General features: G+C 37.2%; 1 protein-coding gene across 1 annotated transcript in view; it reads right to left on the minus strand.

The window, feature by feature from the left end:
* LOC118202194 (T-complex protein 11-like protein 1) overlaps window positions 1–14,962 on the minus strand; it is a 60,609-nt gene that overhangs the window by 11,851 nt on the left and 33,796 nt on the right. Inside the window, exon 9 of the mRNA XM_035374352.2 lies at window positions 14,477–14,649. Coding sequence (XP_035230243.1) covers window positions 14,477–14,649 — 173 coding nt within the window. The remainder of the gene's footprint in view (window positions 1–14,476; window positions 14,650–14,962) is intronic.

Genomic DNA, 14,962 nt, shown 5'->3' on the forward strand with positions numbered 1-14,962 from the left:
GAAAACTGCTTTTTTACGCCTCGCTGCGTGAAGTGTTCTGAACAACATTTGTCCGACGAAAGGAAGAATTGCTGAGCCAAGGTGCAGCAACTGCAATGGAAATCACACAGCTTCATATAAGGGTTGTAGTAAATTCCATAAAAATAAACCACCCATGAATAGGAAAGATTCTACTGTAAAAAACGGAATTTCACATGCTCAAATGGCTACACATCAACAAGAGCACCCAAATTTTACACCTTTCGAAGGTCCCACCATGTCGTCTTCTACTGCACTAAATGTAAAGTGAAAATGTATCAGAAATTAATGCTAAGAATAATAGTCAATCCAATGGTCAGCCCAATAGTAATGGAAATTATAACAAGAATGCTAATAGAAAAATTGTTATGCAAAATTATACTGACAAAAGTCAGGTTTCTGAATTGGCTACTTTTATTAAACGTATATCTAATTTAAATAATATTTTTGGAATCCAGAATATTTTAATTATGAATAATGTATTTAAAAAATATATGCCTAAGCTTAATGCTCTTACTGATAGTATGGACAAAATGTTTCTGTTTTTTGAAATTATAAGTGAAATTGCTAATTATGTATCTGAGTAATAGTAATCAGTCTTTAACAATTATTACATGGAACACAAATGGATTGCTCCCTAAAGCCTTTGAGCTCAAGGAGTTTATGCACGAATTCTGCCCTGACATTCTACTCATACAAGAGCACATGCTTGGTCCCCACAATACTTTCAGAGCATGTAACTATGTTACCCACAAATGGAATCGACCGATGGCCGGGAGATATGCTTCCCAAGGAAATGCACGAGGAGGACAGCTCATTTTGAATAAGCCCATTTCTCATCATATCACACCACTGCCACAGCTTCTAGCCACAGAAGCCTTATCTATTACACTCACTCCAAATACATCACAACCACTCACTATTATCTCCACCTATTTCCCTATACACACACCAGCAAATTCTGTAAAGGCAGATTTGCAAACTTTATTAAATACTTACAATCGAGTCACTATAGGTGGAGATTTTAACGCACACCACCCCGAGTGGAACTGCTGGGATATTAATCAACACGGATGCATTATACACAAATTTGCCCAGGCGGCCAATGTTAACCTAGCAGTCCCAGTTAAACCAACACACTGTGGTATCGGTATACCATCTGTAATTGATTTCTTTATTCTAAAAAATATTAATAATCCTGATTACATTGAAAGTTTGTCAGAGCTTTCGTCTGATCATAATCCTGTTATGATGGAAATCAAAACCAATACCTACAGTATACCACACAAAAGAGCCCTTATTACGAACTGGGCAGGTTATGCCAAAGCTCTAAGCAATGCTCAGTACATGCTCAATACAATACAGACGATAGATGAGTTAGACACTTTCACAGAAAATTTCACCGAAGAATTGCACAGTGCATTAATGAAAAATAGTAAAGAAACGAGAGAAGAAAAAAGATTTAAAAATAGTGCCATTAGAAAACTTGTAAGAAAAAGAAATCATGCCAGGAAACAATGGCAAAGGTCCAGGTGCCCAGCCGACAAAGCTCTCATGAACAGACTTAACCAAGATGTCAGGACTCTTATAAAAAAACGCGCACAACTCGACTGGGCCAGATATTTAGAATAGCTTTCAGCAAACGATAGCTCTGTCTGGAATGCGGTTGTTAAGTTTAAAAGACGCAACACGAATATTCCGCCCATTAACGGCCCTTCTGGGATTGCTTACACTGATTTTGAGAAAGCAGTATCTCTTGCAGATAATTATGCTTCTCAATTTCGCACACTCAACATCCATCATGCACAAACAGAACACGTTGCGTCTTCCCTCATTACCCAATTCAATTCAAGAATAAACGCTAACAACACACCCTTAATGATGCCATCGGAAGTTAGTAGTTATATTGAGATGAGGAAAAATAGAAAAAGCCCTGGTATAGACAAGATCAGCAATAAAATGATTAAAGAAATGGGTCCGAAGATATTATGTAAATTTACGAAATTAATAAATCCAATGCTCAAAATTCAACATTTTCCAACCAGTTGGAAAACTTCAGTTATTGCTCCAATCTTAAAGCCAGGAAAAGATCCTCCAACGCCACCTCATACAGACCGATCAGCCTGCTTTCCACACTCAGCAAGATTGCTGAAGCTGTAATATTAAAACGGATCCAAAACTTCATCGGAGATAATAATATTCTGATTCCCCAACAATATGGATTTCGGCAGAAATATTCAACGACACATCAACTGTATCGTGTTACAGAATTACTTGCTGATGGACTTAAAAATAAACATATAACTGGTGCCCTCTTTCTTGATATAATGGTGTATGATATAATGGTGGCTACAGGGTCTCACATACAAGTTAATAACTCTGGGTTTCCCAGATTACATCATCATTAATTCCTATCTGTACGATAGATACTTTGTCGTTCGTTATAAACAAGCTCACTCCACATGCAGAGAAACCCTTGCAGGCTTACCTCAAGGGAGCTTCCTCTCGCCTACCCTTTTTTCAATTTATATGAACGACATTCAACACAACCCCCTCACTATACTAGCATTATATGCAGACGACACTGCAATCCTGCACCAAAATGCGTCTATGGCCGCAGTTGTACAAGCATTACAAGAACACATCCATGCATTACAGTCCTGGATAGTTAAATGGAAAATCAAAACTAACATCGAAAAATCAGAAGCGGTGTACTTCACCAATAAAGTCAACATAGATCTGAATATAACTCTGAAAATGTATGACCAAAATATCCGTTGGACCAAGCAAGCAAATACCTTAGTGTTATTTTAGACCAAAAACTCACTTACATATATTTTAAATAAATTTCGGGGTACTAAAGCTTTACTCTTAATTTTCCGAAATTCTGGTTTATCTATAGACAATAAAATTTTGGTGTATAAATCCATTTTGCGTCCTATCATAACATACACCTGTCCTGTTTGGGGCTATATTTGTGATACTCGAATGTTAAAAATACAGCAAGCACAAAATGTTACACTTAGTTAAATTGCAAATTGCCAATGGTTTACTAGAAATGAGGCAATACATAGGGAATTAAGTGTTAATAAAATAAGTGTATGTATTGCAAAAAAGTTTTTTAGAAACATTGAGAAAGTAAATAATGTATCTATTCCAGTCATGAATTACAATTACGAGGATAGCTCAAATGGAAAAAGACCAGGTGCAGTGTTGCTCCATTTAAACAGATAATTTGTGCATATTTCTCTCATGAATATATATATATATATATATATATATATATAACTAATAAAAATCTGAAATGTTTCAGATTTTAAATTACGTCCAAAGGGGCGTTTTTTTAACGTTTTGAGTGTTACCTTTATTTATTAAATATCATGTTCTTTGCACTTAACCATAAAATTCAGTTCAAGAGCAATATCGCAAAATAATGTTAAATTAAGCATATCTTTAGAATTTCCGATATACACAGTCTCGCGAGCTGGAGATAAAAGTATTTTTTTTTCTATATAACGTTGCCATTTCTAGCTTTTAAAGCATTGAGTTTGTAAATCAAAAATTCGTTAAAGTTTTACAAAATATAAAATCTATAATAAAACAAATTCCAAATTTGGGATTTCAGATGCCCATATTCGCAGTAGGATTTCGTCATTCAAAATTCGATGGCTCTATGTACCATTGTTTTATCACAATGCGAGAAATAGACAATCATTTATGCAGATTTTTCATTATTTAATTTCTTCAAATATAATGCAGGACTAACATTTTGTGGCAACAGTTTGAAAAGTGAACCGACGTTTATGAGTCTGACGCAAAATCGCAAAACGAAAACAATAGTCCTTCAGGGACAAGGCCCCTTTGGACTAAAAAAAAAAAAAAAAAAAAATCAAAGTATTTTCTAGCTTCCTTAATTTTTCAATAGTTGTTTTAGGCCCTAATTCATCTTAGTCCACGATCTATTTTACATGGAGAACTAAATTTTATCTTATTCTGTTCAGTAATATAAGCTAAGTTATGCAGTCTTACTAGGCCCCGCCCCCCACCAATGCCTGATCTGCTAGGAATTGTGCTTACTTTCCAGGTCGCTCATTGGATGGTGCACGTAAAACCAGTTAACTCAATCCTATGGTCTGTTTTGGACGTCTTCCCATCTGTTACTCTTGCTTCTAGACTTCTGAGACCATGATGTGCAATGGCACACAACATCTTTGCCATTCTGTCAACTCCTTTGCAAGACGGACTTTGTTTTCAAAGTAACTCCAAAGGTATATACGAAGACTTACTCATCGGATGAAATGAGATTTTATCCTCAGCTCTGTGTGTTACTTACATTATGTGTAAGAAAAGTTATGCAATGTTCCTGCACGATTAAACTCAGGATGAGGCTACCACCCAGAAGCCTGACCCTCATGACTTGCACCTAAGTCTTCAGATTGTCAAATTTTTTCCAAAACTCTTATTCAAGATTCTTAGATTTGATAAACTATGCATGCACATTTCCAAGTCTGCAGCATTAACATGTTCACAGCTGATCATGTGGGGGTGATAGTCTAACAGCCAAACAATATACTAGCACAAGGCGAGTTATATGTTTCTACATAAGCTTGCTTCTGGTGAAGTTTCATATACCTATCCTAGTAGCAAATATGTTAAACACACAACATGAAATACTGTTTAACTGTTATCCTTTCCCTGCATTATTGCAAGGAAACCATGTACATCTTGTTACATAAAATATGGTATCAAGAATAACACAACATACATCAGGTTTCATTTACTTCCTTTCTCAATTACAAACAGTACCAAGACATTTTAGTCACAAATAGCATCTGCAGATAACACGAATTACAACAACATTGGCCATTTCAAATATGCTAACAGACAACTGCAACAGGCAGTACTCCTCATAAATAAAGAACATAGAAGTAAAACTAAATATCATTCCATTTTCACCATAACAAAGCACCTGTTTAATACTTGCAATGAACTATGTAAATTAATTTCTGGAGGTAATGGTCACCAATGCATTCTTCATTTTGAAATAGTTTTCCTTCTGTGCTAACAATAAATACAATTTATTTTCTAAACTCACTGGGGCTATTTCCTCGAATTCTTCTTCTTATTTATTTATTTATTTTTTTTAAGTGGGAAAACGCTTCAATGAATAGATTTTCTTTCATTCCAAATAATAAAATGAACATCACACTTCCAGAAGAATACTCTCCAAAATGCCACCTACCAGATTTTTTTTCAAATGCCATATATCTAAAAGACACTAGCCTAAGAAATTTGTTCTTTTTAAATTTTTACACAACACCTACAGATGTTCTATTAGCATTAGTTATTATGGTACTAATAGCATAGTAGAACTAATAGCATTAGTTAAAAAATTACCCTTGGTGTCAATGATATAGCAGCAAATGGCAGATATGCAGACTTAAAAACTAGTGCATATTTTCTTGATCACATATTTATTAATTTAGCCAAAACAGAAGGCACATTATTATTTATAGGATGTCACATATTATGACATCCAAAACAACGGATATATCCATTTCATTTCATGAATTCCTTCAAAAAGGTGACCTGAAACTCTAAGAAATTTTCTAAGGATAGTTCAAAAATATAATTTGGCTTGGGTAGCATATTTTGTGGCCATCCATAGAAATAGAATAATCAATAAGTGGTCAAGTAGCCTTTCCAATATGTATACTACTTACAAGACATATTATGTGGCCCCAAAATGTGCAGTTCTGTGGTTGGTCAATAAGAACTTTACAAAAGGTAATATGCATCACAGCCATTATTCAAATTGCTAACATAAACAGTTACACTGTACCATTTTAAAACCTTGCATATACACCACGTCAAATCTCAAACAACTGAAAGCAATTCGAAAACTGTCTTCAATGAATTACCAAAAAATCAAAAAAAGAGAAAAAGTATAACAAAAAAAAAAAAAAAAAAAAAAAAAATCTGAAATGTTTCAGATTTTAAATTACCTCCAAAGGGGCATTTTTTAACATTTTGTGTGTTACCTTTCTTTATTAAATATCATGTTCCTTGCACTTAAACCATAAGATCCAGTGCAACAGCAATATCGCAAAATAGTTTTAAAACAAGCATATCTTTAGAATTTCCGATACAGAGACTCACGCGCTGGAGATAAAAATGTTTTTTCTGCACAACGTTGCCATTGCTCGCTTTGAAATCCTTGAGTTTGTTAATCAAAAATTCGTCAAAGTTTTAAAAAATAGGAAATCGATCATAAAACAAATTTCAAATTTCAAATTTGGTCTTCCACATGCTCATATTCGTTGGAGGATTACGTTATTCAAAATTCGATGACTCTATGTACCGTTGTTTTATCACAATACGAGAAATATACATACATTTATGCAGATTTTTCATTATTTAATTTCTTCAAATATAATGCAGGACTCTAACATTTTGTGGCAACAGTTTGAAAAGTGAACCCACATTTATGAGTCCGACGCAAAATGCCAAAACGAAACTAATAGTCCTTCGGGATTCAAATCCCTTTGGACTAAAAAGCATCTTTCTAGCCCAAAGTTTTAAAAAATGGCTCTGAATAAAGTTCTGAAAGATGACTCATAATTAAAATAAAATAAATCAGAGTGATCCCTGCACTTTCTCCAAAGAAGTATAACATGAAATTATGCAGACCACAACTAAAAGTCTTTATATTGGCCTATTCCCATCACATTTACACTCTTTACCCAATCCAAACTCTTTCAGTACAAGAGTCGACCCTTATCTTATTACGCCCACAACGGCAGATCTCCCATTTAAAAAATCTTATGTGTACACCACATGACCTATTACCAAACTGCAAACGAAAATAACAATAATTATTAATACTCTCTTGAGAATGCCTACATGAAAATCTACGTGGTCTCGGGGTGGTGCAATAAATTTTATAATGTGGATCCTGGAGGAATTTATTTTTCGTTTTTTCGCAGGAGAGTCGCTCGATTTGTTTACTTAGGGCAGTGATTGGATTAAATAAAATATCTGATACCACGGAAAGAATTTTGGGGGTCTATGGAAGAAATCAGATGATTATATTTTGTAATATCATTACAAATCTTTGCTAAAGCAAAGCTACTTTCGACTTGAATAAAACAAAGTTTAACATTATTTTTCAATAAAGGGAGAATTTTAACTGGCACATGTGAGATTTGTGGCTCCTGAGTCACTACATTAAATTTTCCGATGGTTTGGCCTTCCGATCCTGGCATGGTTAACAATTACAAATATTAGACTAGAAGAGAAACACGCTAATGTGACAATCAAAATCGTAAAAAAAAAATAACCTTGTATTTAGCGTAGGTATTATAATACCTAAATACCTACACTAAATACAAGGTTGTTTTTTTAGGATTTTGATAATTACAAATATATCGTAAATCATTAACGATGATTTGCACTATGCTTTAGGACTTATGTATTGTTACGAATTTGGTATTTAAAAAGCTAATGTTAGTTCAATTATAAATTAAATGGTTTTATTTCTCGCGCAGTGCAGCGCGTGACGAATATTAAAAGAAAGCTAAGCCGGAAAATTGAAAATACAAGAGCGCGTGCATTAAATAAATAAATATCTCTTTTTGATTTCGAGAAAGTACTGGAAAATTCTAGCGCGTGATTTTAAAATCTTATAAAAGGAGGAAAACATCTCAGTTTGTAGTAGTTGCTTAGTTTGTTGTTGTTTAGAAAACTACTGTTGTTGATTGTAGCGAATTCGCGGATTAGCGTTCTTTAGCTGTTTTGAATTACGTTCTATTGACATTTGAGTAGTTAAAAGAAAACTACTGTGAGATATTGTAATACTGCATGATAATTTGAGAAAATTTAAGCATTTTTGTTGTGATAATAATAAATTTTTGTTCATTTTTCATCGGACTTGTGCATTCATTTCATAACGAACCCGTACGCACGCAACAATTTTTGGTGTCAGAAGTGGGATTTGAATGCCAATAACAAGAGCGATGGAAGAACAATTGAGACAGCTCATTAGTGCTTTTGCTGCATTCCAAGAAAAGATGGAAGCTGGCCAAGCATCATTTAAGGAAGAAATGAAATTGGGCCAGGAATCCGTTAAGGACGAAATGAAAGCCGTTCAAGCTGGTCAAGAAGAAATGAAAAGAGAAATTACTTGCATAATAGAAAATAAATTTGAAGCTATGGAAGGCAGAATTGACGCAGTTGAAAATAAAGTTGGACATATTGAAGAAAGAGTTTCTTCGGTGAAAGAAGAAATAGAAGAAAGAGTTTCTTCTGTAAAAGAACAAATTGATGAGAGAGTTTCTGCAGTTGCCAAAGAAATGGATACTTTAAAGAAATTCGTAGCGTCGGCAGGGAGCAGGAGTGATGATTTTAAATTCTTACCAATGCCTGCTCGTCCACCTCTGAAGCTATCCACATATGATGGGAAGACCTCCTGGCAGGTGTATAAGACACAATTTTCTATCGTGGCGGATGCGAATGGATGGGATTCCCAAGCTAAGGCCTGTCATCTCGCCGCTTCTCTAAGAGCCGACGCAGCGGATATCCTTCAGACTCTTCCCGAAAACAAAAGGTTAGATTTCGAAGCTCTGTCCGGCGCCTTGGAGTTGCGCTTTGGGGAGAAGTGTTTAAAAGACTACAGCAGGCTCCAATTAAAATCTCGTCAACAGAAGCCTACCGAAACACTTCAGGAGCTCGCCGCGGATGTTGAAAGGCTGTCCCATCTCGCCTTTTCGGAATGCCCGACAGAAACAAGGGAAATCCTGTCCTTGCAATACTTTATCGACGGCATCCGAGATACTGAAATACAGAAAGCTCTACGAATGGCGGATGTAAAAGATTTAAAAAGTGCTCTAGTGTACGCCATGAAATTTGAGGCAGCCCAGCAAACCACTCGTCGAGACCGCCACCCAGTCAGAGCTGCTCAAGTCCAGGAGCCAGGGGATCAAGTCACCGCTCGACTTGACGATTTAACTAGACAACTGAACGCCTTGAGACGGAATATTGGTGAGAAGAAACCGACCGTTAAGTGCTGGAACTGCGGTGCTGAAGGACACATACGACGAAACTGCAAAACACCCCAGGGTACTGATGTTAAGACCGCTTCTAACAAGCAGCAGGGAAACTAATTAGTGGCCATCTCGCGGGGCGGAGGTTGCCAGATAATGAAAAGCCCCCGTTTAAAGCGCTTCAGATTTCTGCAGTGAGAGGCGGCAGTAATGGACTTTTCATAATAGGACATATTAATGGAGTTCCGTGCAATATGACTATAGATACAGGAGCCAACGTCACCATCATCCGAAAAGATTTGGCTCAACAACTAGGAAACAAACTTATCTGGACGGCGCCCTGCGTTACCCTCCAGACTGTGTCCGGTGAGAAGATCGACATCGACGGAAAAGTAAATGTTAACATCACGTTTGGAAGTGCCGCTTACCATCACACGGCATATGTAGCAGAAATCACTGATTCTTGCATACTCGGATTGGACTTTCTAAGGAAATACAATTTTTCCTTGGATTTTAAAAATAACGAATTGCATTCTACATCTGAGGACATAGCGTTATTTCTCGTTAATGATGAAGAAGTTAAATCTGTCCATAAAATCATAGCACAAGACTATATTACAATACCGGCAAGAACAGAAATTTTACTTCCTGGATCCATAGCCGAAAATAGAAATTTCCGCTACGGCATCATAGAATATCCCAATAACTGTAATATCCCAAAAGGAGTATTAGTAGCCTCAACACTCGTCGACCTATCCAGAACAGTTATCCCGGTGAGAGTCGCCAATGTAACTGAAAAGTCGAGAGTTATTAAGAAAGGTGAAGTGGTTGCAACATGTACTCCAGTAACCAGCGTTGAAAAAAAGAGTAACATCCCAGAATCCGTGTCCTCAGAGAGCATTACATCGGAGTTATTGCAGAATGCACAATTAAACGATAAAGAGAAAAATGCTGCCGATCGCATCATTAAAGATCTTCAAGTTGTTTTCTCCCGCTCGTCTTCTGACGTGGGTCGAACTAGTTTGACACAACATAAAATAGATACTGGCGATCATCCCCCGATCAAGCAACATCCAAGACGTCTACCGTTTGCTAAACAGGAAGAGGTGCGAACACTGTTAAAAGATATGGAAGAAGGCGATGTCATCGAGCCTTCGAGTCCATGGGCATCTCCCATCATTCTCGTCAGAAAGAAAGACGGCTCAACAAGATTTTGCGTTGACTATCGCCGGTTGAATGAGGTTACGAAGAAAGACAGTTACCCTCTTCCTAGAATTGATGACATTCTAGACACTCTTTCTGGAAGCAAGTGGTTCTCAACACTTGATTTAAAGAGTGGGTATTGGCAGATAGAAATCCATCCTGATGACCGAGAAAAGACGGCATTTACTACGGGACAAGGACTTTGGCAGTTCAAAGTGATGCCGTTTGGACTGTGTAATGCGCCGGCAACATTCGAACGTCTTATGGAGACTGTTTTGAAAGGCCTTTCTTACGAAGCCTGTCTGATATACCTGGACGATATCATCATCGTCGGAAAGAGTTTTGAAGAGCATCTAGAAAATCTTAGAAAGGTGCTTCAGAAACTGAAAGAGGCCAATCTGAAGCTGACTCCCGCTAAATGCAAATTGTTTCGAAAGGAAGTGACTTACCTGGGACATGTCATCTCTGCAGAAGGTGTGCGCACGGATCCTGAAAAGGTATCAGCGGTTAAAACCTGGACGCGTCCCGGAAATGTCCATCAGCTGAGAAGCTTCCTAGGGCTTTGCACCTACTATAGGAGATTCGTGAAGAACTTTTCTTCCATCGCAAGACCACTTCACAAGCTGACAGAGAGCAAGCAAAGATTCTTGTGGACAAAGGAATGCGAGGATGCATTTAACAACTTAAAGGAAGCTTTAACATCTGCTCCAATCCTGACGTATCCTCAGCTCGACAGACCATTTATTCTCGACACCGACGCGAGCAATGAAAGTGTCGGTGCTGTTTTGTCCCAAGAAATAGACGGCCAAGAACGTGTAGTAGCTTACTGGAGCAAGTGCCTGTCTAAACCGGAGAGGAATTACTGTGTCACAAGGAAAGAGTTGCTCGCCATAGTCAAAGCTGTAGAACATTTCCATCATTATCTATACGGGAGAAAATTCCTCCTCCGCACGGACCATGCCTCATTGGCCTGGCTTTTAAATTTCAAAAATCCTGAGGGTCAAATAGCCAGGTGGATACAGAGACTCCAAGAATATGACATCACTATCCGTCATCGTAAGGGATCATCACACGGAAACGCCGACGCCCTGTCTAGAAGACCTTGCCAAGAAAACTGCCGATATTGTTCCAGGGTGGAAGCGAAATACGAGCTGCTGATTCCGGTCGCAAGACAAATTACAACATCAACATCGGCTGATCGAGACCCGTGGAGTGATGATGAAGTCAGGAAAGACCAGCTGGAAGACCGCGACATTAAACCCATACTTGATTTAATAGAGTCATCAAACAGAAAACCTACATGGCAGGACATTTCTATCTGTAGTCCTACAACAAAACAATACTGGGCACTCTGGGATTCACTTCACATTCGAAACGGCGTCTTATACCGGAAATTCGAGTCGGATGATGGGAAGACGTTCCGATGGCAACTGATACTTCCAAGATCCCGGATTCCTGATGTCCTCAAAGAACTACATAACAGCCCTACAGGAGGTCACTTTGGAATTATGAAGACCTTACAGAGAGTTCGTGAGCGCTTTTACTGGAATAATGCAAAGAATGACGTGCAAAAGTGGTGCCGATCTTGCGATGCCTGTGCAGGTCGGAAAGGACCGAGGAAACGCAGCCGAGGCAGACTGCAACGTTACAACGTAGGTGCGCCTTTTGAACGTATCGCCTTTGACATCCTGGGACCTCTGCCACGAACTGCTGATGGCAACAAATACATACTCGTTGTCATTGATTACTTCACCAAGTGGCCTGAAGCTTATCCTATTCCTGATCAAGAGGCAGTCACAGTAGCTGAGGTAATGATACAGCACTGGATTTCCAGGTTCGGAGTGCCTCTTCAGTTACATTCTGATCAGGGAAGGAATTTTGCCTCGGCAGTAATCAAAGAACTATGCAAACTACTTGGCATTGACAAAACTCAAACGACGCCATTGCATCCCCAGTCGGACGGCATGGTAGAGAGGTTCAATCGAACCATCCTTAATAACCTCTCATTAGTGGTTTCCAGAAACCAACAGGACTGGGACAAGAAATTACCACTCTTTTTACTGGCTTACCGCAGTGCTGTCCACGAGACTACCGGCTATTCTCCATCACAGATGCTCTTTGGTCTTGACCTTCGTCTGCCTTGTGATCTATTGTTTGGCTGCCCTCCGGATGCTCCTTCATCGTCTGAGGAATATATTCAAGATCTCCAGGCCCGGTTTGAAGTGATGCACAATTTTGCACGAGAGCGAGTCAACTTGGCGACGGAGAAGATGAAGACCCGATACGACACAAGAGCTACTGAACATCAATTCCACGAAGGAGACAAGGTGTGGTTGTGGAATCCGACTCGACGGAAAGGACTTTGTCCGAAATTACAGTCACCTTGGGATGGGCCGTACACAGTCCTAAACAGGCTGAAATGACGTCGTGGTTCGGATTCATAAGTCTTCGAACTCTAAACCTAAAGTCGTTCATTATGACAGGTTAGCTCATTACTATGGCCATAGTACATAATGTAAATAATTGTAAATAGTATAAGACCATGGTCCATTTTGTTTTTAAATGTGTATTTGATTTGTATTTGATAGCATTTGATTTGTTTTATGTATTGCATTTATTGTTCATGTTGTTTATTATTGTAATGTAATGCTTATTAATGCATTTATGCCACAGTTGTAAGTTTTGCTTCCTGTCCAGGGATTGTACTGCCCGGGACGTGCAGTCCTTGGGAAGGGGGCAGTGTTACGAATTTGGTATTTAAAAAGCTAATGTTAGTTCAATTATAAATTAAATGGTTTTATTTCTCGCGCAGTGCAGCGCGTGACGAATATTAAAAGAAAGCTAAGCCGGAAAATTGAAAATACAAGAGCGCGTGCATTAAATAAATAAATATCTCTTTTTGATTTTGAGAAAGTACTGGAAAATTCTAGCGCGTGATTTTAAAATCTTATAAAAGGAGGAAAACATCTCAGTTTGTAGTAGTTGCTTAGAAAACTACTGTTGTTGATTGTAGCAAATTCGCGGATTAGCGTTCTTTAGCTGTTTTGAATTACGTTCTATTGACATTTGAGTAGTTAAAAGAAAACTACTGTGAGATATTGTAATACTGCATGATAATTTGAGAAAATTTAAGCATTTTTGTTGTGATAATAATAAATTTTTGTTCATTTTTCATCGGACTTGTGCATTCATTTCATAACGAACCCGTACGCACGCAACAGTATCATATCATACGTTCAATATTGTTCTATAAAATAGCAAGCACTAATATTACACAAAGATCAATTTTAAAGAATGAATAATTAAGTTTAGATTAAAACTATAATTTTAAAGCAAAATGCATCACAAAAATGTATTAAGACTAATCACAGACAGGAAAAAAAATTTGACAACATACCTGTAAATCCTTCTTAACAGTGTGATAAACAATGTGTAATACATACGATAAAATAAGAAGGAAATTAAAGGAAATAAATAGGATGAAGCAAAAATCACTCATAAAAAAAGAGCACTCTCATCAAAATAAGGCATATTTATAGCTATATAACAAAGATTGAGACAGCCATTAGAAATCTGAAATAGAAGGAGCGAAAAAAAGGCTCACCAATCAGGCATGCACGAGTAACACATGCCTACAAAAGTATTGATAACATTAGTTTGAGAAATAGCAATTGTAATTGAGATAGGCATATAGAATTAATAATGAGATTTAATCAGGAAAAGTAACATAGTTAGATACATTATAATGGCTTAAAATAGAGCACAGTCCTAACACAGATACGGATGCTGAAGTTTACATATTCCGATGAAGCACAAGACTGAAGTCATTACACAGACTGACGCCCAGAGAAAAACTCATCTCTCCCTGTTAGGCCGTAGGGTTGCCATACAGGTTTACTTTCTTTGTTTACTGTTTTGTAGTTTTCTCTAGAGTTTTTGAGTTTGTATCACCTGTTTAGTGCTGCTGCTGCAGAGAAAACACTAACAGCATTTTTATCAACTTTACTTATAAAATTTAGGAATATTTAATTTGACATAGAACACTGCATTGATATGCAGCATTACCTTCTTTCCCTGTCATCTGACACTGCAATAAATTTTATAATTTTATATTTCAGCCTAAATACGTTTTGTACCCTGCATAATGCTGAAACAAAATCTTTGTATGATAACATTTTCTAAGTAAAAAAAGGGGGGAAGGAAAAAATACTTACTTATGAGTTGACGAACATTGTGATCTTCATTTGCAATTTTAGATATCAATGAAACCAATACAGCTTCTTGCTCTTTACCCATGACAGAATACCCATGCTTCTCCAAAATTTCATTAACTTCTTTGACCACTTGTAGTCCAACAGTTTCCATCTTGATTTTAAGCTCCTCAGCACTATTTAATAAATTATTCGTTAAATATCAAAAAATGGAAAATAAAACATCTGAAGTCTATTCAGTAGACTTTTGATTAACTGACCTATGTGTGAAGACTTAGGTTGGATAAATGCTTGCTTAATCCAAGAAAGCATAAAAAATTAGCATTAAACTGTAAATTAAATTAAAATAGCATGCATATATATATATATATACACATATACAGTACAAAGTTCGAAATCTGGACTCGTCGGGACTTCGTTTCCAGATTTGGGATTTTTCCGGATATTAGATCATCAGGTTAAATCTAGTAAGATGGCATGTAGAAATTA

This window comes from Stegodyphus dumicola, chromosome 10, assembly GCF_044657685.1.
Source record: "Stegodyphus dumicola isolate Sdum_Otavi_A_Nest chromosome 10, ASM4465768v1".
NCBI lineage: Eukaryota > Metazoa > Arthropoda > Arachnida > Araneae > Eresidae > Stegodyphus > Stegodyphus dumicola.